Below are 24,932 nucleotides of genomic sequence, written 5' to 3' on the forward strand. Positions count from 1 at the left end.
CGAACTGCCTACATATCAAGTTCTCTATGCTGGGGGGAGACTTGAATCAGGTTAGACGTAGTTCCTCATCTTCTTTATATAAGCAAAGATGCTCGCACCTCCTCCTCTCCAGCATCAGGTCAAGTTCTAGTCTTGATGATATTTAATGAGCCATGAAGATTTCCTGCGGTGGAGTAATGGTATGCCCATTTGAAGCTCCGATCTTGATGATATGATGCCAGCTGTGACATACATTACTAACCGTTGGGGGGGGCTGGCTTATGTTTGCATTTTGGACACTTAACGTTCTGGACGTGGACGTTCTGGGTGAAGAACGTTAAGAGTGCTGATGAGGTCGCTTAACCTGTATGAACTTATCATCAGCGACCTGGCCGCGTGGATGAGTGTGATCGTCCTGGTGTGCTGGACACATGACTAATATTCAATGGAAGTATATATTACTCCCTCACAGAATCAAAATTTCCGTATGTTTAATTGGTAAAGTAGTACTATATCTCTAGTTTCAGCAGCCAAGACTTATTATCATATAATATATAGGGTACTCTCCTTAATAATCAACTCTTGTATCTATACGTACACTCTAGCATTCAAGCCCTTCTAGCATCAAATAATAAGAATGGAGAATTATATAATGATAAAGATTCAAAAAAGAGAAAGGTTAAGTTGTTGAATAATTTCATAATTTGATTTGTTGAATATTTATTGAGCCATTATTGCAGTGCACAATCATACTACAAGCCTTGGTCTGAGATTGTCATTCTCTCAGTCTACATCCCAAAACAACCTAAAATGGCTTCCTTATACCATAATCCAAAACTTAATAATCTCACGTCTCATATCTTAAATCAAATTATAGGATGTATTGACACTTGAGAAAATATTTCAACGAGCCCGTTATATGAACTCCACCTTATTATATGAACTCCACCATCAAAAGTGGATTTATAAGATGAATTGAGAGATGACTTTTGGTGAAGATAGTCTTTTCATGCAAATGGAGAATCTCCTAACAAAAAATCTGCCCAAACGAAAATATTTAATCTTGTCAAAAGTTGTTTTCAAATTTAAAAAATCTGGACCGTTGGATAATTTTATAACATTGTAAACAAATTTTGATACGTCTAGATATCTTCAAATATGTTGATTTTTTCTAAATATAATTTATATTGTTGGGGAAAACATCTTCACCAAAAATCAACTTCTAATTCATTGTTTTTCATGATGGAGTGTTTTTGGAGTTCGTATAAATGGGGTTAATATAACAGGCAGGATATTTCAAATATACATCTAACCTTAATTATTGGATGGACCTGAATGGACATGGATCCCCAAGTGTTATAAGTTCATAACTAATGTGCTCTCCCATTACTAATATCCACCATCTTAACCCTATTTTAAGAGAGAAGGATATTATCACAACTTACCAATAGGGATATATATAGAAAAAGAAAAAGATTTAAAAATTTCAAATCGTTACCCGTCCGCTCCATTCCAAATCTCCCACTTAACTCCACTCAAATCATCATTAATAACAATGATGTACTCCTTCTTCTACTCTAATCCACGTCATCACTAATCCTAACGTACATTCCAATTTACCCTTTCTTTTTCTCTTTCTCCCTATTTTACCCCTCTGCCGGCACACCACAAACAAACAAACTTCGTTTTCATTTCAAAAAAAAAAAAGAGAGAGAGAAAAAAAGAAAATAAAAAAATGGCGACAGAAGAAGAGAAATTAGTAAAAGAAGCAAAAAAATTACCATGGGAAGATCGATTACTTCATAAAAACTGGAAAGTAAGAAACGATGCTAATATCGACCTTACTTCTCTTTGTCATTCCATTACTGATCCTAAAGATTCTCGTCTCCGTGAATTCGGTAATTTTTTTAACAGATCTATCTATCTATATCTACTTTTTTTTTTTTTTTTTTTTTTTTTTTATTAAATATCGATCTGGTTTTTTTATACTAACAATGTCGGCATAAATGTATGAAATTTTGTTTAGGTCCGTTGTTTAGAAAGACGGTGGCGGATTCAAATGCACCGGTACAAGAGAAAGCATTAGATGCATTGATTGCGTTTTTAAAAGCTGCTGATGCTGATGCTGGAAGGTATTACTATTATTTTTTAAATATTTAATAATAATAATAATTAGAAATGTATTTTGTTTTTTTGTTAAATTATTTTTGGGGTTAAAAAAATTTAGGTATGCGAAAGAAGTGTGTGATGCCATTGTGGCGAAATGTTTAACGGGGCGGCCTAAGACAGTGGAGAAGTCGCAGGCGGTTTTTTTACTTTGGATTGAGTTAGAAGCTACTGATGTTTTCTTGGTAAGTAATTGTTTTTATTGTCAAATTATTTACAACTTTGTTTGTTTATTAAGTGGTTGGTTGGATGTTAGAATGCGTACTTGGAGTTTAGTAGGTGGAAGGTAAGGTTGGAATAGGCCACATTTGATAGTAGAATATACATAGAAGATAATAACTATATTGGTGTCTTGAAAGTGGTAGGAGGATTGTGGCTATATGGAAGATGTAAAAGGTTTAAGACCTTTTAGTATTGTTGGATCTTATTCATTGCTATGAGGATCAAGAAGGTTATGGGGAGATCATCACATTATCAAAAGTCATTTGTTAAGAGGTGACAAATTATAGACTGTTTCTTCATAGCTCGATGGCTTCAAGGTGGATACTAACATGGAGGCAATTTCCATAGTGCATCTACAATTTGCGGATGATACAATGTTCTCTATTAGTGCTTTTCTGGAGAAGGCTAGAGTTCTAACGAATTTATTTGGTGCTCTGAACTTTGAACTAGATCCCCCTGGTTGTGTGTAAATCTTTCAGAGTCCAAACTTTATGCTGTGGGGGGAGGTGTTTTGGATGAGATAGCTAACACTCTGGAGTGCTGGGGCAAAAAGTAGATTGAAGCCTATATGGTACAAGGTGTTGGGAAAGGCCGAAGCGGGGTTGAGTTGTAAAAGGCTATGTGCCTTTCCAACAGTGGAAGGAGCTCTTTCACAGTCTACACTTGGCAGTTCTTCTACTACTTATTCTGATGTCCCATTCTAGAAGGGGCGGTGAAGCAACTTCGGAAGACTAAACAAAGATTTCTGTGGGGAGTGGAGGAAGAGTAGTCAAAGTTGCACATCGTAAGATGGGAGCAACATGTATCATATCTGTTGGATCAAACAGATTGTTTAGAAAGGAGATTTTTCTTTGTATGCCTAACGTTAGTGTATCTCTGTAAGGAGATCATTGATTAGTCTCAAAGGGGTTGACAAATCAAATACGAAAGTTAGTCCCTGATGGATAAACTTGAACTCAAGAAGGAGAAGAAAAGAAAGACCAACACTGGCTAATAAGTATGCGACTTGGTTGATCCCAACAGTCCAATTGACCCATTCGGAAATTAATGAAAAACGAATGGAAATTTTGTTTTGGTGACGAAAAAAGTACGAGGGTAGATTTATCTGCGTCAAGTGATTGATTCATTACAGTACCTTAAATACCCGTCTTTGACATTAAGTGACTTGCATATCGGTTTATATCATGTTTGTTGGATCAAATAGTTTGAGTATACCCTTTTGTATGTTTAGGAGATCATGGATTTGTTTGAACGGGGGTTGACAAATTTTAATGATATAGTGTTAAGTCTCTGATGAAGAAACTTCAACTTAAAGAATGAACAATAATCTCGAGAGATATATGGATATGAAAGGTTGGCATGGAACTGACTGATTGGGATGCGGCTTCGTTGATCATTGGTCATCACTGCCCAATTGACCAATTGGGAATTCAATGAAAAATGTGTGAACATTATTATTTATTGATGGACAAATGTATGGGCAGATTGATCTGCATTAAGTGAGTGATTGATTACTGTATTGTGTATCCTGAAGGTGAAAGATGCTGTTTCTGTGTTTTGTTTCAGAGACTGATAACTGTATTTATGGCATCTTGGAGAGATTAATTCTGGTTCTGTACTCTCTCAGAGCAATGTATTTACTGTTAGCAATGTTTTTTTGAAAATATATTATTTTTAAATATTCTTCTGGGTTTTGGAATTTCAGGATGCTATGGAGAAAGCAATCAAGAACAAAGTTGCCAAAGCAGTTGTGCCAGCTATCGATGTCATGTTTCAGGCATTAAGGTTCACAGTTCGTTGTGTTTTCATTGTTGAATATGTACTTTACGTATGTACCTCTCAATATGTGAACTGATTGGAAGACACTTGATACTTTTTTTTGCCACTTGGCCTTTTGTGTGTGTTTGTGTAGTGACTTTGGAGCAAAAATTGTCCCACCGAAAAGAATTTTGAAGATGCTTCCTGAACTTTTTGATCACCAAGACCAAAATGTCCGCGCATCATCCAAAGGGCTGACGCTTGAGCTTTGCCGTTGGATTGGGAAAGATCCAGTAAAGTCAATCTTGTTTGAAAAAATGCGTGATACTATGGTCAGTACTAATTTTAATCGATTCATAGCTCTAGTTTATTTTCTATCTTCAATATGTATAAATGTTGCATCTCCTATTCATTTCCAGAAAAAGGAGCTGGAGGCTGAGCTTGTCAATGTCATAGGTGCAGCAAAGCCATCTCGAAAAATAAGGTAAATCGATGGTCTCATATTTTAAAAACTCACATCTATACCGAATGAGTTTTAATTTTTACTCAATATCACTTGTGAATGACTGCCTTTTGAACCTTTTTACCTTGTTTTCACCCTCTCATATATTTCGTATGTGTTAACTTGTACCTGGAGAAAATTTAGTAGTAGATTAATCTGCTGTCATTGATGAAATGAGCCCTGTTTAACTGAATCTCCCCTCACTCTTTAGTCTGCTTGCTGACTTCGCCATGAAGTCTGTTTTTCTGGACAATTTATTTTCTCTTTGGCCTTTTCTGCCCTCGCTACTTTAGTACTTACTGTGTTTCCTATATAGTTCGGAGTAGATACTTGGATAGCATAGTAACTTGCTGACTTCACCATGAAGTCTGTTTTTCTGGACAATTTATTTTCTCTTTGGCCTTTTCTGCCTCGCTACTTTAGTACTTACTGTGTTTCCTATATAGTTCGGAGTAGATACTTGGAGAGCATAGTAAATTACATGGATAAAATATTATTCATAGTTTGTGTTTCTGTTATACTTGTACCCCCTCCTTTAGGTTTGTACATGTGGCTGTCTTATCATGGCGGAGATATCTCTTTTAGTTCTTTTGTCATCAAGTCGGAGTTGTTGGTTCTAGATTAGATACCCAAAATTAAAGATGGAGTTTGATATACATACATTTGAATCTTTGCGATCCATTTTATTATAAAAATGTGACTGAGTTTGTTATATTCTGGTAACTGTTGATTCTTGGTAGATCTGAGCAAGACAAGGAGCCAGAGCAGGAATCAGTGCCTGAAGTTGTGGGGACTGGCCCATCCGACGAATCTACTACTGATAGTAAGGAATTTATTTGTTGAGTGTCTGGATGTGCGAAAATCTATAGTATGCTCATTTATTGGCTTTACATTTTGCCTTGCAAACTGTGTTGAACCTGATAAAATTCCGTTATCAGGTCCACAGGAAATGGATGAATATGAACTTGTTGATCCAGTTGATATTCTTACGCCTTTGGAGAAGTCACAGTTTTGGAATGGAGTGGTTAGTTCCCATTTTTGTGTGTTTCATAGAGACTACCTTTTGTTTTCCTTTTTTTCTATATGCAGTTTGACTGAAACCATATTCCTAATAGTCTGGAATGGGTGCTTTGTCTTTGTTGATTTGTTATATGTTTATTCTTTCTGTTGTTTTAGAAAGCTACTAAATGGCAAGAAAGAAAGGCGGCTGTTAGCGAACTTAAAGACCTTGCCTCAACAAAACGAATAGCTCCTGGTGATTTCACCGAAGTCTGTCGGACCCTCAAGAAGGTATTTAGCTTGTCTTTAACTCTATATTATGTCATGCCACTTAGTCTTAAGAATGTTACTTGATCATGTTCCAATTTAGTTATGTGAACCGGTTGTTGGACCCTGGTTTACTAATTTATGTACTTGCAGCTTATTACGGATGTGAACATAGCTGTTTCAGTTGAAGCTATACTATCTATTGGGAATCTTGCAAGGGGACTGAGAAGCCATTTCTCTGGGGGTTCGCGTTTTATATTGCCAGTTTTGCTTGTGAGTGTCTTGCTATATGCTCTATACTTTGATGTGAACAAATTGGTTGTTTCCTTTCTTTTGATCACACAGTCCCCTTCTGCTATATTGAGCTTTATATTAGATTTATGGTTTTATTATTATTATGTGGTAGTGGATTTTGATGTAATTGGTTCTTGACTACTTGCTCTTCTTGTATTATCTTATCGAAGTTATTTATTTATCTTTGGTTTAGTAACCATAGTTGTACATTCGACTTCAAAGGCACTGCAAATGGTCGATAGTTGATCCTTTTTGGTTCCCTTTGACTGACGTTTCTGTTGTAAGCATTATAAAGCATCATCCCTATATCTGCTCATTTGTTGGAAACTTGGAATCTACATCATATATCAATATTATATTGAATTGGTAAATAAGTGCTAATAAACTAAATAAAATTAACTTGTATACTTAGTTCCCGTGTGCCAACTGCCCCAATTACACTTTGACCAATTGGGCCAGTCCTAACAAGCCTAACCATTTTTGTCTCTTCTCATGTAGGAAAAACTGAAAGAAAAGAAACCAGCTCTTATGGAGGCTCTTACGCAGACTCTTCAAGCAATGCATCAGGCTGGATGCTTAACTCTTCTTGATGTTGTAGAAGGCAAGTGGTTTTTATACCTGTTCATAATATTCGTGGATCACTTTGTTGACAGTAAATTAGGCCCACCGTTTGAGGTCATGAATTTGAACATGAAAAATTCCTATATACATTTTGGTATTCACACACATTTTCAAAATGTCGATGGCTACATGTGGCCTCTTTAAAATTAATTGCTAAATTTGCTGAAGTTCATTATCTTTCTCTCTGAATTTGTATGTATTTAGAACTTATCAACATGTGTGAACTCTATGGTAGTTCTTTCCCCTGATTTGAACCCAATCTCTATGACAACTTTCACTTTTTAGTACCTTTAGTTACTTGGTGAGCTATGTGCCTAGAAAGTGTAAATGATGTGTCAACCCTTAAATAGCAAACTGAAAATAAGAGTATGGCCCAATTTGAGGGGTGGGAGCCTTCAATTATGGCGACTTTAAGTGGTTAAACCTCCATTAAAAACTTAAGCAAAAAAAAAAAAAAAAAACCCCATTAAAAGATTTAACTATATGAGACAAATGTTATCCTCTTTTGTTCATTTTAGTGGTAGAAGTTTTGGGGAGGATGATCTCCAGGGCTAACAGGAGAGGTGTTATTGAAGGCTTTAAGGTTGCTGATGATACTATTGTCTTTTTAGGAGATAGCATTGATTTTGTTTTTGCTACGTGAGGTTGCAACTTTACCTTCTAAATACGTTGGGGCTTCTTATTGGTCCAAATCTGTTTGGGATCTTGTGGTTGAAGTGTTGAATGCTTTGGTATAAAGTTAAGTGGGTGGAGGAGTAGGTATTTATCTAAGGGGATGGTTAGTACTTTTTAAGAACCCACATTCCAATCTTCCTGCTTAGTATGTCCTTATTTTCTACGCCCAAATGTGTGGCTCCTATAATTGACTTGATTATCTGTAATTATCTATGGGACGATCTGGAAGAGCATCATAGGTAGACGTAGTTTGTCCGGAAGAGCATCATAGGTACCACCTTGTCAATTCAGACGTGGTTTGTCTACCTAAGAAAGTTGGGAGTTTGGGGTTTAAGAATATCCACACCTTTAACCTACCCTTACGATGTAAGTGGTTGTGGAGATTGGGTCTCGAGAGAGTTTGTGGAGAAAAGTAGTGGTGTGACTGGTGTCGCGTTTTGGTAAGGATCATCATAGTTGGGAAAGTCGTCCGGTTTGTATACCCTATGGCTTTGGGGTTTGGAAAGGCATTTTGAAGGTCCTTTCAAACTTTAAGTGAGGTATTAGGTATAATCTGGGTTTGGGTTGATCATATTCTTTTTTGCGAAGATCCTTGGTTAGGGAGTAGACTGCTTAGGGAGGAGTATACAACTTTATTCAACGTGACTGAGCTGAAAGGTTGTACAGTTAGGGAATGCATGATTAGAGTTGTCCATTGTAATTCGGGGAATCTTGGCATTCACCGGGCTTTTAATGATCAGTACATGGATGGTTTAGCCACCCTTATGGCAAGACTTGGCAGTGTAAGTTTGAACCGACAAGATTATGATTCGGTGACATGGCGCCTTAGTAAGACTCTTAGTTTCCCTGCCAGTTCTTTATATTACTCTTTGTTCATGGTTCTCGCTCTCCAGTGGTGCTCTATTTTTCCTGGGTTTCTAGCGTCTAGAATTTGGGGTTCCAAGGTACCTCCTAGAATGGCTTTCATTGCGTGGTGTGTTTATTTGGAGCGGGTTCTTATGGTTATTTATTTTAGAAAAAGAAATTTTAGGGATCAAACCGTGGATCCTTGTCTTTTCTGTGGTGTAGTTGTAGAGTCGGTCAATCATTTACTCGTATTGTCCCTTCTGATGGCAGATCTGGTCGTATTTTCGTTAGGTATCTGGGTTATTTTGGGTGTCCCGTTTGGGTGGTGGATTTCTTTACTCAATGGCATCTAGGTTCATTTTCATCTAGAGGTCAATGTATTTAGAAAATGGTTCCATCTGTGATTGTGTGGGGATATGGTTGGAAAGCATTAGATGACAGTTTGATGGTAGAGGTATGAATATCCAGAATGTCATCCTGACCATAAAAGGCCTTCTTTGTTAGTGGAGTAAAGTGTTTGTGGATTTTAGAAGCATTAATTTTGAGTCTTTTGTTGCGAGATGGAGTGATATTATTTATAGAGATCCTGGATGTGGGGTTGTTAGGGTTTAAGTCTTTGATGATGTTTTTGTATTTTTTTTTCTTTCCTTTTTTCCTTGTGCTTTTAGGTTACTCCTTTTTTATTTTAAAATAAAAAGTCCCTACTAATCAAAAAAAGAAAAGAAAAGACAAGTTCTATCCCACTGCTTGAGTTATTAGTCATTACATATTGCATGTTTTCTTATGTATTACACATGTACATGTGTTTCCTTATCTATGGTACTACTTACCAGCATATAAGTAAATGCAAGTAATTGTGGTACGTGTTTATCCATTTATGCACTCTTTTGGTTAGCTGGTTATATTACATTTAACATTGCATAAACTGCTGGCTTTCTTGAAACCTATAAGCTCACGCTCCTGAGAATTTATGCCATTGCAGATGTTAGAACTGCAGTGAAAAATAAAGTTCCCCTCGTCCGCTCTTTAACCTTGAATTGGGTTACATATTGTATCGAGACTAGCAACAAGGCTGTTGTTCTTAAGTTGCATAAGGAATATGTGCCCATATGTATGGAGGTCAGTGAATATGTGCACATCAATGCTCACTTATTATTCTTTTTACATTATGATATTGGGCAAAATAGGTATAAGCTGTTTATTTTGTACATTTGATAAACTTTTATGTGTTTTGTAGTGCTTAAATGATGGAACCCCCGAAGTTAGAGATGCCTCATTTTCTGTCATGGCAGCAATAGCTAAGGTAGTTGTTGTAAAGTATGTTACTGTTAGTGAGATTACTTTGATGGTAAATAAGGGAAAAAAATCCAACCTTTGAAAATAACTGTGTTTTAGATTCTAGTTTTGTAGTCTCTACAGCTCTCTTTAGACATGGAATGTTTTTTTATTGTGCTTTGTTCTTCCTGATAGTCTGTTGGAATGAGACCTTTAGAAAGGTCTCTTGAGAAACTTGACGAGGTGAGGAAAAAGAAGCTCGCAGAAATGATTGGGGGCTCTGGAGGTGGTCTGCTTCCTAGCACAACTTCAGGTCTGCTTTTTAATTCAGTCATCCTTTTTTGTTTGAATATGCATTTTTTTTGAATTTTTTATATTCTAAAGGCTTTTGGCGCTGTTCTTTTCGCTGTTTTACTCACAATTTGGTTTACCAGCACCGGTTTCAACTTCAAGTGGGAGCCTCTCAGGTCCAGAGGTGTGTTCAGTTCTTGGTTTATCTTCTTTCACATATTTCTACTATCGTTTTTTTTTGTTGTTGCAAAGATTCAACTGGCTTCATCGTTAGGATCTATTATCGTTGTTTTGTTCTTCTATGAGTTCTGTATCTCGTTATTTATTTGATAGATAAATATTTAGTTAGTTCATATTTCTTATTAACATATACCTAATTGATTATGCTACGATCATGCCAATACTAAATTTTCAAGTGTATAATATTGTTTCCACTTCCACAGTTAACAAATTTATTTGATATTCTCAGGAAATCTGCTTTTAAGTTTGAAGGATCACTTGTGTTATATTATTGATTAAGAAAAGAAAATCCTCGATTACATACTATTATGTATTTATGTATACCTGTTCTAAATGTTATCAGGGGCTCTTTGATTCTTCTACCAATTTTGTTCCTCTTGTGCTAGTTCATTGTCCATTTTGTTTGTTTGGTGTATTATTTGTTGTTGTGAAAACTACAATTCAGTGATTAAGTAGGTTCATTTGACCCTTCTTTACTGCTTATTTGTTAAAGTAACATGATCACCAAAACCTGTAGTCCTGTACTGAATGCATACCATACCATTAGCATTAAGCAACCACACATTTCTTTTATGTTTTCTTGTTTTTGGGTTTGTTATTTGTATCCGCTTAATATGATTTTGTACCTTTTTTCCCTTTCTATTTTCATTTGTCTTGTGGCTTTTATATTGTACTGTATTTAAGTGTATTACCTGTGTTTAACTTCAGTGCTTCAAAGTCCATAAATATTTTTATAAGACTGTTGAAGTAATAGTTTGAATTATTTGACTTTTAGAGTTCAATGTAGAAGGAGAAAGAGAAGATAGAATGATGAAAGAAGACGAAAAGAGAATGTTGTGTGTTGTTGTCACATGCACTTGCACTTATATTTAGTTAAAGTGACTGAGCCATTGCATGAGAAAGCATAAATGACCATTTTGTCCAGATCTTGTAATAATGCAATTTGTTAATTATCTCTGTACACTTGCCTCCATGTTGGTGCACTTTCAATAATGACAACTATGAAATTACCTAGAGTTGATCTTTTGGTAGGATGTTAGAAAATAGCTCATTAGTTTTCAGGAAGGGGGCACCTATAGCTCCTGATGGTATTGTCTCATGAATGAGATTTGTATAACTTCAACATGCTTTTGAAGGTCATATGTATTGAATTTTTTGCAATATACTAATAGTAGCCCAAGTGACCAATAACAGTCTGGAACTTCCTGTTAGATTTTACCTTTGTTATATGGATCCTAAATAATGGTCATGGGCTCTGGTGATGAGGGGAACTGAGGGACTGTCGGGTGTTGTATGCTATAGAATCAGAATGGTGATGCCATATTGGTTACTTTTGTTTTTAGGTTGTTGGGAGTTCACTTGTAAGAAAATCGGCAGCAAGCATGCTCAGTGGGAAGAAGCCCATTCAAGCTGTTGTGAGTATCTTTCCTTTTCATTATTCTTAGTTAAATATGCAACATTTTGTCAATATCAACATGGTCATCGTCATTTTCATTCGTTTGACTTCCTTAGCTATTTTAATAGCCAAGCAAACAAAAAAGTGGATCGTTAAAATCGGGTGTTAGCAAGAAAGGGGATGGTGGTGTGCATTCCAAGGCTTTGGGATCAGTTGAACTTGAAGATGTTGAGGTAAATTATCTATAGTCTGAACTGGTTTCTGTCTTCAGTTTGAGATATCTATAAGAGCTTTTGGTGGTTGTATTGTTCAATGTTTTCAGCCGGCAGATATGTCCCTTGAAGAAATTGAAAGCCGATTAGGGTCTCTTCTAAAGGAAGATACAATTTCCCAACTGAAGAGTACTGTATGGAAGGAACGACTTACAGGTTTTGAACTATCATCTTGTGGCGTCTCTTATTTAATTTTAATAACTCTGGTCATATGTTCAAGTTTTGCCTGTTGCTTTTGTCTGTGTTACTTAATTAATTTCATAAGATCCTATTGTAATTTTATTTCTAAAGGATTTGAAATGATATATTCCTCCCAAAGCGTTAATTTCATGCAATTTGTTGGAAGGTATGTGATGCGGACATCAATTAGGCCCAAGCCCAGGACGTCCCATAATAGGAATGCCTATTTTCTTTTAGTATTAGTTCTTTCCTTTTAGAAGTTGACACATGTCGTGTTACTATTAGTTGCTTTTATTTTAGCATTATTATAAATAAGGGCTTGGAATCTAGGGTTAGTTAGTTGATTGGTTGAATGCTATTTTAATTCCAGAGTGAATAAAGAGAAACCTTCGTGGTTCTTTTCTTCTTCTTCTTAGTTGTAGATTTCTTTTATTAAATCGCTTCCGCTCGATTAAATCTACATCATATCATATGGCTTGAGAAGATTTTTGGAAACAAGTGTAATTGCTTTGAGCATATTGTACATAATTTTAATCATTGTTGTGAGGTGTTGGGCTTCGGGGGACTTCAGAATGAGAGGTCTTGAGTGGGAGAATGTGATATTACCATAGTGGTGTATATATATCAGGTTTTTACCTACTTGTGTTACTTGCTAAGGGAGTTTTTTCTTTGTTGTTTAGCGGAGCATTCATTTTTTTATGGGAATTTAATATATTCTTTTAAAAAACATTATTATTCATTTGTTTGGGAATTTCTTTTTGTGTGCTACATGTACTCATGTTTAGATTTCTTGATTGCCTTTGTTTGTATTTGTGAAATTTGGGCATCCAACTTAAAACCAATTGGTGACAAGTTGAGAGGCCCTAGGATTTAATATTGATTTGCTAGCTTTAGACCCCTAATGTGGGATTAATAATCTCAATACCCATCCTCACGCGTGGTGGCGATATATATATATATATATATATATATATATATACAGTCATTCTCTAAAAAATAGCTACTTAAGTTAACTTAAAATAAGTACGTAAGTAAAACTTCACCTATAAAATGAATTTAAACCTAATTTTTTGTTGTTGTGAAACACTCACCATAAAGATCATCTCTACAAAATTTCAGCTCATTTGAAAACCTCTAACATAGATAAAAATTGTTGTCATCTTTAAAAAGAAATTCAACGGTCTAGAAATGTTGAGTTTTTGCAATAATTTTTTGCTAATGTTGGAGGTTTCCAAATGAGTTGAAATTTTATGGAGGTGATCTTTACAGTGAGTATATCCTATCCACAAAACATTGGGGTTGAATATATTTTATAGGTGAAGTTTTACCTACGTATTTATTTTAAGTTAACTTAAGTACTTTTTAGAGAATGACTATAATGTTAACGTAGCCTGACCAATATATTGGCGAGAGATCCATATACAACACTTTTTATACGACAATTTATACAATGATCTCCATCTCACTCTACAAATTTACTTACGACTTGATTTTTTGTGGATGCCATTTTCCTACCATAGAGAACATCTTTGCAAAAAATGGGCTCATTTGGAAATTTCTAAAGATGTCAAAAGAGGGTTGGAAAATTTTAAATCCTGACCATTAAAATAAATCACATTTTCAAATCAAGTTTTGAAAGGGTTAGAGATTTTAGAATGATATGAAATTTTGTGGATATGATCTCTATAGTAGTAAGATCATACCTACAAAACATTAGCCATTACTACAACTTATAAAAGGGTGTTGTATATGGATCCCTCTCCATATATATATGGTATATATCTCACTCTACAAATTTATTTAAGACTTCGAGTTTTTGTGGATCTCACCTTCTCACCATAGAGAACATCCCTACTAAAAATGGGTTCGTTTGGAAATTTCTAAATATGCCAAAAGAGAGTTGCAAAATTTCAAATCTTGGCTGTTAAAAAAGATCACATTTTCAAATCTACTTTCGAAAGGGATAGAAATTTCAAAATGAACTAAAATTTTGTGGATATGATCTATATAGTGAATGGGCCTTTTGGGCCAGAGGGCTTGTCTGTTCTGATACCACGTGAAATTTGGGCGTTTGACTTAAAAACCAATTGGTGATAAGTGGAGAGGCCCTAGAATTTATGTATTAGTTGGTAGGCCTTAGACTATAGTTATTAGACCCAACCCGGACACTGACCCGGTGGAGGTAGTGGGTCAGTGGGTTATTGGTTCAACCAGTGGGTCACTGAAGATATATAATTAATAATTATATTTATTAATTGTAATATATTATGTATAAATTTGATGGCTAAATATCATGAAATTGTGAGTAGCGTAGTGGTTTCTTTGTCAGTTCCCACCCAAGTGACCAAAGTTCAAACCCAGCCAATGTGTTTTGTTTTGTTAAAAAACGTATGGTAACAAAGAAAATTAAAATCATGAATTATCACAACCAACAGTTGGGGTGGAGTGGCTGTGCCACTTTCCCTATCTCTTTTAACCCAAGGTTCGAATCTCACCATCGACAGAAAAATGGAAAAATGAAAACCCAGCTGAACCGTCCGAGTTTAAGTGGTTTGATTGAAAACCGGATGAGTTAATCGGTTTCAGTCTGGGCTAAATGCATAAATGATCTAGTAACTGACCCAACCCAGTTTAGTGACCGGGTCACCGGTTCACCGGGTCAAACTGCCAGGCCGGGTCTGATAACACTGCTTTAGACTCCCAAGTCCCAACGTGGGATTAATAATTTCAATAGATTATTTTATGTTATCATTCAATGTGTACTGAGTAAAATGATATCTACTTTCAGCGATTTCCTCCCTGAAACTGGAGGTGGAAGGGCTTGAGAATCTTGACCAGTCAGCAGAGATATTGATCCGACTGCTATGTGCAGTTCCTGGGTGGGGTGAGAAAAATGTTCAGGTACGATTTCTTAACATCTTTGGATCAGTTCCGTTTTGTAAGGACCACTCTCTTTTACATATTACATAATTGCAGGTCCAGCAACAGGTTGTTGAAATTATTACTCATGTAGCTTCTACAGTGAAGAAATTCCCAAAAAGATGTGTTGTACTCTGCCTTCAAGGTAGGTATTCAGCGGTGAAGAAGTTACTAATTGGAGTAATTTTTTATTTCAATTTTCCAAAATACGAGTTTGATACTTTTATGTAACAATTTGTAGTGTTTCTTTTAAAACCTATGAATGCCTTAAATTGTCATCATCTCAAACACCAATTCAGCAGTTTCCAGAGTATTTTTATTTATACCTTTTAATTTATATTTGAGCAGTTAGCATATTTAGAAACTAATCAGTCTAGGAAATCAATGTATATCTTTCAGTCAAGTACTCAAGTGTGCAACTAATTTCTGGCCAGCTTAGTTACTAGTAGCAACCCTATTAGAATGAACGTTTTCCATAGCTCTGTTTCACCCATACGCCAGTATTAACTGTATGCATTGTATTTTTGTCTGCACTACTTGGTACAATATGCTTCTGACGTAATAATGTAAACTTGTATCTGTGCTTCATTTGCAGGTATAAGTGAACGAGTTGCAGATATTAAAACGCGCATTCATGCGATGAAGTGTCTTACCTCCTTTTCTGAGGCCGTCGGCCCAGGCTTCATTTTTGAGAGAGTGCGTATATTTGGCTCGTCATGTTTTTACCTGTTTTTTTATTAATGGTCATTTGTGGAAGTTGTCTTATGTTATGTTTTCCTCAACAAGATATGTACATCATCCTCATGTGCATTTTTCATTGTCCTTCACTGTTTTTTCTCCTAAACAATTCTAACATGTTTTATATACACTTGTTATAGCTGTATAAAATCATGAAAGAGCACAAGAATCCAAAGGTTCTTAGTGAGGGGATTACCTGGATGGTTTCGGCAGTTGAAGACTTTGGTATTTCACTTATAAAGCTTAAGGTGGTTGTAATTTCTTTTCCTACCACATTTTAGTGACATTCATTTTTGGCTGTTTATCTTTCTGTTATCATGTTAATCAAGCTTTTCTGGATTTTCTCTGCAGGATTTAATTGAGTTCTGCAAAGACACTGGATTGCAATCCAGTAATGCTACCATCAGGAATGCGACTATCAAGCTTATTGGGGCAGTACACAAATTTATTGGTCCGGGTGAGTTTTCGTTTTATTAATTGTTTTAATTTGTTTTGTGTGGAGTTTGATGATCTAAAGTAGTGGTAGGGCTTCCAATATATTTTCTGCAGATATTAAAGGATTTCTTACTGATGTTAAGCCTGCACTTCTCAGTGCACTTGATGCTGAGTATGAGAAAAATCCTTTTGAGGTATGCCATTCTATCCACACATTTTTTCTGAAGAGCACTGCTTCTAGTATTTAATATCATTTGCAATAGGGTACATCTGCAGCACCAAGGAAAACTGTGAAAGCATCAGAATCCACCTTGTCTATGTCCGCTGGTGGATTGGATGGCCTTCCACGTGAAGATATTAGTGGGAAGATAACACCTACTTTTCTGAAGAACTTGTCTAGCCCTGATTGGAAGGTGTGTTGGGGTTTTTGTTCATTTTGCATTAACTTAATTATTTGGATATTGTTAAGCACCCAATAACCGGGTGCTGGTGGTGGTGTTCAATCACTGTTTCACTGCTTTGTAGTACTAAGCTTGCTTGTTTTTCTGATGTTCAAGATCCGTTTGGAGTCTATCGATTCAGTGAATAAAATTTTAGAAGAAGCTAACAAGCGCATTCAACCGACTGGAACTGGTATGATTTTCATTTATTTCCTCAGTATATCAATTATGCACATATTTAACTTTATTCATGCAGTTGACTGCCATTATCTAATTTTGATTGCTTATTAGTAGCTTATCTTTTCACTTGGCCTCCCAGCTGAGTTATTTGGTGCTCTTAGAGGTCGTCTTTATGACAGTAACAAAAATTTGGTTATGGCAACTTTGGTTGTTGTTGGTGGAGTTGCATCTGCAATGGGACTGATGGTTGAAAAGTCTAGCAAGGTTTACAAGTTTGCTTTCAATTTAAATGTGTCTACTCATTTCTCTATTTGTGACTTGGAGAAGTGAGTAATTTGAGGATTGGTTTCTTGCAGGGAATTTTATCAGATGTCTTGAAATGCCTTAGTGACAATAAAAAGCACATGAGAGAATGCACTATTAATACCTTAGATTCCTGGGTTGCTGCCGTTCATCTTGATAAGATGGTAACTGCTGTCAATATTTATTGATTTGAAATGTATCTCCTATCTTTTATTCAGTATGACAGAAATGTATGTGATTTTCAGGTTCCATACATTACAGCTGCTTTAGCTGATACCAAGATTGGTGCTGAAGGTCGGAAAGATCTTTTTGATTGGTTAACAAAGCAAATTTCGGGAATGAGTGACTCATCCGAGGCGTTGCACTTGTTGAAGCCATCCACTTCTGCTCTCACGGTACACATTATCAGTTTATCACTATACAGTCTCTGCTTTCGCGGTGTATATTATTTATTATCACTAAAATCTTTTTATAATTTCCTTTTATTAATGAAAAGCATGTGTTTTTGAAGAAAGACAAATTAACATTCGAGTTTTGAGGTTTAGCAAAAATTAGGCAGTTTTTAAAATAATAAACCGTATCTCTTATAAATGCCAGTTTAGAGTGCGTTTGTGCATTGGGAATGAAAGCAGTTAAGGTTTGAAATACTTATAAGTTTGAACATATATCTTAATTGTTTAAAATGTGTGTATCGTGTTGTGAAGGCGAAAAAACTTTAGATTTATAAAATTTCTTGATCCGTGCTTTTTATTTGAAGTACTGGAGAATGAATGTCATTTCACCCTTTTGCAGGCGTATATATGTTTTTTCATAATTCATATTTTAATGGTTTGATTGCGAAAATCCTGCCGCATCAAAAGTTTCTTGTTCTGCATCTGTTTTTGAAATCCAAAGATTGTGGCTGTCTATATAATAGCTTGAACGAAGAGTGCCAATTTAGTGATATACACTTTAAAGGAATTTTACTGTCAGTTTCTTCAACTTCCAAAATGATTTTGTGCCTGTATTACACCCTTGGTCTTTAAAACAAATAAAACGAACTGCGCAGTTTGAGCTATTCCTTGGTATATTGTTGGTTTTTTCTTTAATTAGATAAACAATTGTTATATTTCTATCCCGTTTATCTTTGTTTTGTGTTTCCTGAGTTATGTTTTATATTTTTCCCCATCAGTGTTTGTAACCTTTATCTGTCATCCTGTAATGTTATTCTGTTGGTATATATTTAGCTCAAGTGATTATTAAACAATTGCGAAGAAAAATATGGATTTTCCTAAACGTATTTGTCACTATCTAGGACAAATCATTAGAAGTTCGGAAAGCAGCAGAAGCTTGCATTGGTGAACTGTTGAGAGTTTGTGGACAAGAAGCAGTATGTGGGCTATGGATTAATTCTCTATATTTTAATTTGATTTTTTTTTTTACTCTGGTACACATTTATGACTATCTTTTGTTTAGGTGACTAAAAACATACGTGGACCTGCGTTAGCTCTTGTTCTCGAAAGGTTCCACCCCTCTGGGGCTGTCCAAGGTGTGTTTTCGTAAACTTGAAGAGCATGTTTCTCTTTCCTCCTGGTGTTAATCTGTATTTAATATTATCCTCAGAATCATTTGACTCGACGAAAGCCGTTCCTACTGGGATAGCCTCTAAAGCTAGCTTAAAAGTTGGAAAGTCTGTGCCCAACGGTCATGGTGATCGTTTGGCAAAGCACGGGAGTAGAGCCATTTCTTCGGTTAGTTTGACTGACACGAGACCCTTTGAATTTGAATCATAATGAGTTATTCTTATTTTTTCTGATTGAATATCAGTTGTTGACATATAAGTTTATTGAAGCATAATAAGTTGCTGACCGTTATCTATCTGAACAGAGGGTTCTTCCTTTAAAGGGATCTAGACCTGAATCCACTGTGTCTGTTCAAGATCTTGCTGTACAGTCACAGGCTTTATTCAATATCAAGGATTCAAACAAGGTATTCTGTTAATGCGTTATAAATCTTTATAATGTTCGTTTAGCGATACCCCTTCAAGAGTGTATTGGTCAACCAAATCATGATCTTATTTGCACAGGACGATAGGGAGAGAATGGTTGTTCGGAGGTTTAAATTTGAAGAACCGCGGTTAGAGCAGATTCAAGATCTCGAGGTTTGTTTTCATTGTTCATCAGAATAACTTCTTTATTTTGTAGTTTGTTTCAGTCTTGTAACTGCACGTCCACTGCAGAGTGATTTTATGCGATATGTTAGAGAAGATCTACATAGGCGGCTTTTGAGCACGGATTTCAAGAAGCAAGTTGAGGGACTTGAGCTGTTGCAGAAGGTGTGATGTCTTGCGATACTCTTGATTGGTTTAATTTGATTGGGCTCTTGAGAGTTTTGGCACATATTTTTTGTTGGCTCATGCAGGCTCTTCCATTAAATGGAAAGGAAGTAATCGAACTTCTTGATATATTGTTGAGGTGGTTTGTTTTGAGGTTCTGCGAGTCAAATACAACTTGCCTGTTGAAGGTATTCATATTGCATTGTCAAATGTGTTGATGAAATAATTGTTAGATTGTTTTTTTACTAAAACTCATTTTGGGAAAAAGGTGCTTGATTTTCTTCCGGAGCTTTTCAACATGCTTAAGGATGAGGGCTATACTTTGACTGAATCAGAAGCAGCAATATTTCTTCCATGCTTGATCGAGAAGGTTTGTCCTCGATAATAAATATTTCTTAATGCATTGCTAATGGTTGTAGTAATTTTGATTATTTCTGTGGATATCTTATAGTCTGGGCATAATATTGAGAAAGTGCGAGAGAAAATGCGGGAATTGACCAAGCAAATCGCTCGCTTGTATTCGGCGTCAAAGTTTTTTCCTTATATTTTGGAGGGTTTCCGGTCTAAAAATAATCGCACACGGATAGAGTGTGTTGATCTTGTCGGCTTTTTGATTGACCATCATGGAACTGAGGTAGCAGTTGTGATTTCTCAATTAATTCATACGTCCTTTTCCAATCGCTTACAATTGATAACTAATCTGACAGATAAGTGGGCATATGAAGTCCTTGCAACTTGTTGCTGGTTTGACTTCAGAGCGAGATGGCGAAATCCGGAAAGCTGCTCTGAATACCCTAGCAACTGCTTATAAGAATCTTGGTATGTTATGGTGCTTCCCGAAATTTAGTTCACTATGCCATTATTGTTACATATAGTTTGTCATTTTGAATGTTTGATTATACTATTGTTTACTTACATTTCTGTATTGTTGTTACTTCATATCTGTTCAAATTTTTGAGTGATGATCTCCAAGATGTAATACGAATATGCCGAAGCAGATAAAATTGAAGAAACACCAGTCTTTATATAGAGAAAACTAGGGTTATTTCAGAAAGTCATTCAAACATAAATAGAGGCACTTTTAATCTGAAAATAAAACCTCAATCACACTATGCTTGTTTATGACTAAGGTCTTATTTATATAAACTAGTTTAGGGCATGTTTGCTTTACTATTTTTCAGTGGAAAATTTAGCTTTTCTAGGGAAAATGTTAATTATTTTTATTTTTTGATCAGTAAAGTATATTGTTTATATATATGTTGAAAAGAAATAGGATGAGATATCCTATAGTGCAAGCTACAATAGAAACTGAGAAGAAAAAACATAGAAAAATCCTCCCATTAGCTCATAATAGACTCCCATTCACACGAAAGCCTCAAAAAGGATGGCTTGAAACTTGTGATGCACTTTCAACAAGAAAAACAGCTGCGCTTTGATGGCCAAAACCACTTTCCCCCTAGACATTGTAGTAGCTTTATAATGTCTATTATTCCTCTCCGACCATATTGCAAAAGGAAGCATGCTCCAAAGACAGCACCCTTTACGAGAATGGACCCTCAAGTATCATGTGGCTAATACCTTCTTCACCGAACCAAGACACACCCAAGTGACACCGAACTCGAACAAAAAAGAACACCAAATTCTCCAAGAGAACATTCTTTAGACAAACTTTGTTTGTTGCTATCAAATGGCTCTTGTCAAACTCGACAACATGGCATTTTTTTTACAATGAATTTAATTGAAAATTATCTATGAGAACAATGTATATCTTGAAAGCTTTCAACCATGTGTCTTGGAATTTCCTTGATTTTGTTATGGAAAAGATGGTATTTGGAGGTAGATGGGTTGGAGTATGTGTTTTAATTGCATGATTATCTACTCTCATTAATGGAGTCCCACATGACTTTTTTCAAAGTTCTAGAGGATTGATACAAGGTGACCCTCTTTCACTTTTTCATTTTATCATTATCACTAAGCTTTTAAGTAGGATGACGGAGAATTGTTGGTGGATGGAAAGATTGGTGGTTTTAGAGCTTCAAGGAGGGTGGATTCAATATCCATCTCACATTTTCAATTTGTGGATGTCACCATGTTCTTTACTTGTGTGTCTATGGAAAATGCTTATACCATTAATAACGTGTTTGGTTGGTTTGAGTTGGCTTCCGTCTTCCGGGCTTAGAATTAATTTTGTGAGTTGGAGACATCTCCTACAACATATATGGCTAAGTCTAAGGATATTTGGACGAATGTCATTGAGGGGGGGGGGAGAGAGTAAGTTGGCTGGATGAAAAACATGTGTTTTTCTATAGGGGGATGTGCACCTTGGTGAACTTTACTCTCTCTACTATTCTAAATTATTATCTCTTATTATTTCTAATGAAGAATGAGGTAGTATTCTGGAAGAAAGTGACATTATTTTTAATGACATTGAGGGGGTGGAGAGTAAGTTGGCGGGTTGGAAAACAGGTGTCTTTCTATAGGGGGACGTGCACCTTGGTGAACTTTAGACTCTACTATTCCAAATTATTATCTCTTAATATTTCTAATGAAGAACGAGGTAGTATTCTGGAAGAAAGTGATATAGAAATCAAGATGAGAGAAGTGAAGAAGAGATATAAGAAAATTAGAAGAATAAGAACAATAGATTAAGAATAAGAAGATTGAGATTAGAAGTGACAAAAAGATAACAAAGAAAACAAACTTGGAGGAAGAAAACCTTCAATTCAATTGATAGTCATAATGGTTGTCAATAAGAAACCCATACTTATAGATATGGTTTCTTGGACTTCAAGGGCCTTTTCGCAACCATTATAAGCTAGGAAACGAGGATACCGATACGCGACACGGATACGACACGACACAGATACGTGGACACGACATTTTTCAAAAATATAGGACATGGATACGTCATGGACACGTTTGAGTAATATATATATATATATATATATATATATATATATATATATATATATATATATATATATATATATATATATATATACAGAAATGCTCTTATGCGGACTTCCCGTACCAAATAAAATCCGGACCTAAAAGAATCTCAATTCCATATCTAAATTCTAAACAAAAAAACCGGACCCACTTTTGTTTTCTTTTTTTCTTACGCTCTCTCTCTCTCTATAATATATATTTTTTTTTTTCCATTCCATATAGTAATCAGAAGTTCGAGAGTTCAGCTTATAGAACTAAGATTCAACGGATTCCACTGAACGCAAGTGCAATGACAGCAAAAACAAAACATATGACAATATGAAAACTAAGTGGTGACAATATGAAAACACACCATCATATCTTGACTGCTCACTCTACTAGTCAACTTTCTTTCTTTGAGAATATTTTTGAAGTAGGAAAATGGCTTGGGGTTCATACAAGAAGACAATCAACACTGTTAATGAAGAGTACCCACCGGCGATGATTCAAAGAGTAGCATCAGAGAGTGCTGTAGTGGTTATCAGTATAAGCAGTTGTTGCATGTGTCATGCTATCAAGAAGCTATTTTGTGGAATGGATGTGAACCCAAATGTTTATGAGCTTGATCAAAACCCAAGAGGGAAAGAGATTAAGAAGACATTAATGCTGCTTTTGGGTACTTCTCCAGTTGTTCCTGTGGTTTTTATTGGTGGTAAACTTGTTGGTTCCATGGATAGAGTTATGGCTTCTCATATTAATGGCACTTTGGTTCCTTTACTAAAGGAAGCTGGTGCTCTTTGGCTTTGAAGATACTGTCACATATTCAGAAAGAAAGAAAAATGTCATTTAGATTTTCAGAGATATAGCTAGCTACTTAGAAAAGGAGAAATGGAGGAATGGGTTCAATATTTTCCTCCATTTTGTTTACGTGACTTTCCTATTGTCAGGTTTATTAGTTTTTCACCCTTTTTTCAGCTAGGATGTTTACAGAGAGAAAAATGTATTTGCTTCGCTCTCCTGTATGGAAAATCAGAAAAAAGATCAGTGAAAAACTTGTTAATTACTTTCAAAAAAAAAAAAAAAAGTGGTGATAAGATGAGTGCTCAAATTAAAGATATTAAAGTCCATTTTTTCCACCATGAGATAGTCCAGTGGTGCTTATAATGGCAATGGAAAACTGAGCATCTGAAGACCGATTTCTGGACTTATTGAAGGAAGCGTATGGAGAACTCACTAACAAAAAAAAAAACTTCACTTCCAATAACCAAATAGATGCATCATTTTTTTCGTGCGGACTTCAAGACACACTTCCTTCAGTCAATACAGAAGAACAAATAAAACGCGGGTAACATTGCTTTTCTCAGATTCAAGACTATGATGCTTCAAATCATCAATGATCATTTCCTCCTCGTGAATCTCAGATTCTATCACTTCAGTTGGTATTTCAAACTGGGATGTGTTTGCAGTAAAGCCTCACTAGATCCAGGTGCTTGTTTTGGTTGACAGGAGTTGAAAGTGTTTCTAAACTACCCCCATTGCAAGATTATAAATTGGGTAATTTTTTGTTATGTCGATAAGTGATTAGGAGATTAAAAAAGAAATGGAAAAAGTGATTGAGACTCAGGTGAGAGAGAGTGTGTGGGGTTGGAAGTTAGGAAGAGTGGGCAGCAAAAAAAGAGGAGAGAGAGAGGTATTATTAGACTCATATTACTATGGTGGAGAGAGAGCGAGAAAAGGAAAGATAAAGGTGGGTCCGGTTTTTTTGTTTAGAATTTAGATATGGAATTGAGATTCTTTTAGGTCCGGATTTTATTTGGTACGGGAAGTCCGCATAAGAGCATTTTTGTATATATATATATATATAATTGAGCATTTTTCACCAAATTCAAATTAAAATGGCAATTCTACTTCATAAAATGACCAATTCAAACACATTAAGCAGCAACTTACATGTATAACTTGGATTCACTTCATCTTCTCTTGCATCTCTTCTTAACTTGGATTTTATATTACTTGTTTTTTTTTGTTGAAGCTCCAAAAAAATTTCTTGTATGTGTGAGATTATTGTCCCCCGCGTGTCGGAAATTAAAAAATTAATTATAAAATCGGATACTCCAAATCGCTGTGATCCCGACATCGTGATCGAGGCAGCCAGATCGGGCATATTCGTGGTCCGGACACGATATACTTTACCCTTAGGGACGTGTTTGGTAAAAAATATTTAGAAACCATTATCTCATTTTCAAAATGTGATAATCCTTTAAAATTGTGGAGCTTCCCTGTTGCTAGGAGTTAACTTATTTTATTTCTATTTTGTTTTTGGCAGTTTCTCTTTTCAATTTGATCAGAATTAATACTGAAAAACCCATCGAGTATTTCATTGTTTGGTACCACTTATTTCATAAGAAATTAAATGAAAATTAGTTTTATTAAATATAATTTTGAAAAGGTAAATAATTCTACTTTTAATGGTTGCCCTACTGCCCCCAAATAATTGCAAATGGAAACTATTTCTAATTCTAGCTTAATGCAAATAGAAACTCCTAAATAAACCAATTTCTAAATCTACTAATATTAAAATCGAATATTGCTAATTTCTAAAACCAAGTTTCTTGTCCTACATCAGTTTCCTATTCTGATGGGTATTACTATTTTTTGATAATTAAATTTTATTTAATGTAGGGAAAAGACC

The 24,932-nt window shown here is 35.5% G+C and overlaps 2 protein-coding genes across 2 annotated transcripts in view; both read left to right on the forward strand.

The window, feature by feature from the left end:
• The first annotated feature begins 1,536 nt into the window (after positions 1 to 1,536).
• MOR1 (ARM repeat superfamily protein) overlaps positions 1,537 to 24,932 on the forward strand; it is a 35,632-nt gene continuing 12,236 nt past the window's right edge. The window contains exons 1-39 of the mRNA XM_086583730.1: positions 1,537 to 1,877; positions 2,006 to 2,111; positions 2,207 to 2,330; positions 4,073 to 4,152; positions 4,280 to 4,457; positions 4,545 to 4,609; positions 5,368 to 5,450; positions 5,566 to 5,651; positions 5,804 to 5,917; positions 6,047 to 6,166; positions 6,686 to 6,788; positions 9,312 to 9,448; positions 9,567 to 9,632; positions 9,800 to 9,917; positions 10,039 to 10,079; positions 11,479 to 11,550; positions 11,660 to 11,764; positions 11,854 to 11,959; positions 14,772 to 14,884; positions 14,960 to 15,047; positions 15,498 to 15,598; positions 15,781 to 15,888; positions 15,992 to 16,097; positions 16,190 to 16,269; positions 16,339 to 16,488; positions 16,633 to 16,708; positions 16,835 to 16,959; positions 17,052 to 17,162; positions 17,244 to 17,393; positions 18,293 to 18,367; positions 18,454 to 18,526; positions 18,601 to 18,728; positions 18,865 to 18,966; positions 19,064 to 19,138; positions 19,217 to 19,312; positions 19,399 to 19,500; positions 19,581 to 19,682; positions 19,764 to 19,946; positions 20,020 to 20,131. Of these exons, the coding sequence (XP_086439856.1) occupies positions 1,715 to 1,877; positions 2,006 to 2,111; positions 2,207 to 2,330; positions 4,073 to 4,152; positions 4,280 to 4,457; positions 4,545 to 4,609; positions 5,368 to 5,450; positions 5,566 to 5,651; positions 5,804 to 5,917; positions 6,047 to 6,166; positions 6,686 to 6,788; positions 9,312 to 9,448; positions 9,567 to 9,632; positions 9,800 to 9,917; positions 10,039 to 10,079; positions 11,479 to 11,550; positions 11,660 to 11,764; positions 11,854 to 11,959; positions 14,772 to 14,884; positions 14,960 to 15,047; positions 15,498 to 15,598; positions 15,781 to 15,888; positions 15,992 to 16,097; positions 16,190 to 16,269; positions 16,339 to 16,488; positions 16,633 to 16,708; positions 16,835 to 16,959; positions 17,052 to 17,162; positions 17,244 to 17,393; positions 18,293 to 18,367; positions 18,454 to 18,526; positions 18,601 to 18,728; positions 18,865 to 18,966; positions 19,064 to 19,138; positions 19,217 to 19,312; positions 19,399 to 19,500; positions 19,581 to 19,682; positions 19,764 to 19,946; positions 20,020 to 20,131 (4,123 nt within the window). The 5' untranslated portion in view covers positions 1,537 to 1,714. The remainder of the gene's footprint in view (positions 1,878 to 2,005; positions 2,112 to 2,206; positions 2,331 to 4,072; positions 4,153 to 4,279; positions 4,458 to 4,544; positions 4,610 to 5,367; positions 5,451 to 5,565; positions 5,652 to 5,803; positions 5,918 to 6,046; positions 6,167 to 6,685; positions 6,789 to 9,311; positions 9,449 to 9,566; positions 9,633 to 9,799; positions 9,918 to 10,038; positions 10,080 to 11,478; positions 11,551 to 11,659; positions 11,765 to 11,853; positions 11,960 to 14,771; positions 14,885 to 14,959; positions 15,048 to 15,497; positions 15,599 to 15,780; positions 15,889 to 15,991; positions 16,098 to 16,189; positions 16,270 to 16,338; positions 16,489 to 16,632; positions 16,709 to 16,834; positions 16,960 to 17,051; positions 17,163 to 17,243; positions 17,394 to 18,292; positions 18,368 to 18,453; positions 18,527 to 18,600; positions 18,729 to 18,864; positions 18,967 to 19,063; positions 19,139 to 19,216; positions 19,313 to 19,398; positions 19,501 to 19,580; positions 19,683 to 19,763; positions 19,947 to 20,019; positions 20,132 to 24,932) is intronic.
• On the forward strand, positions 22,549 to 23,138 carry LOC147476001 (glutaredoxin-C1-like). Its single transcript, XM_086583731.1, has one exon. The coding sequence runs from the start codon at positions 22,682 to 22,684 to the stop codon at positions 23,045 to 23,047; it is 366 nt and encodes a 121-aa protein (XP_086439857.1). The 5' UTR covers positions 22,549 to 22,681; the 3' UTR covers positions 23,048 to 23,138.

The sequence above is a fragment of the Coptis chinensis genome, chromosome 9 (assembly GCF_015680905.1).
Source record: "Coptis chinensis isolate HL-2020 chromosome 9, ASM1568090v1, whole genome shotgun sequence".
NCBI classification, from domain to species: domain Eukaryota; kingdom Viridiplantae; phylum Streptophyta; class Magnoliopsida; order Ranunculales; family Ranunculaceae; genus Coptis; species Coptis chinensis.

What these genes read in the sequence shown, in the direction of transcription:
- LOC147476001 (XM_086583731.1), top strand. Translation starts at nt 22,682, where the DNA reads ATGGCTTGGGGTTCATACAAGAAGACAATCAACACTGTTAATGAAGAG.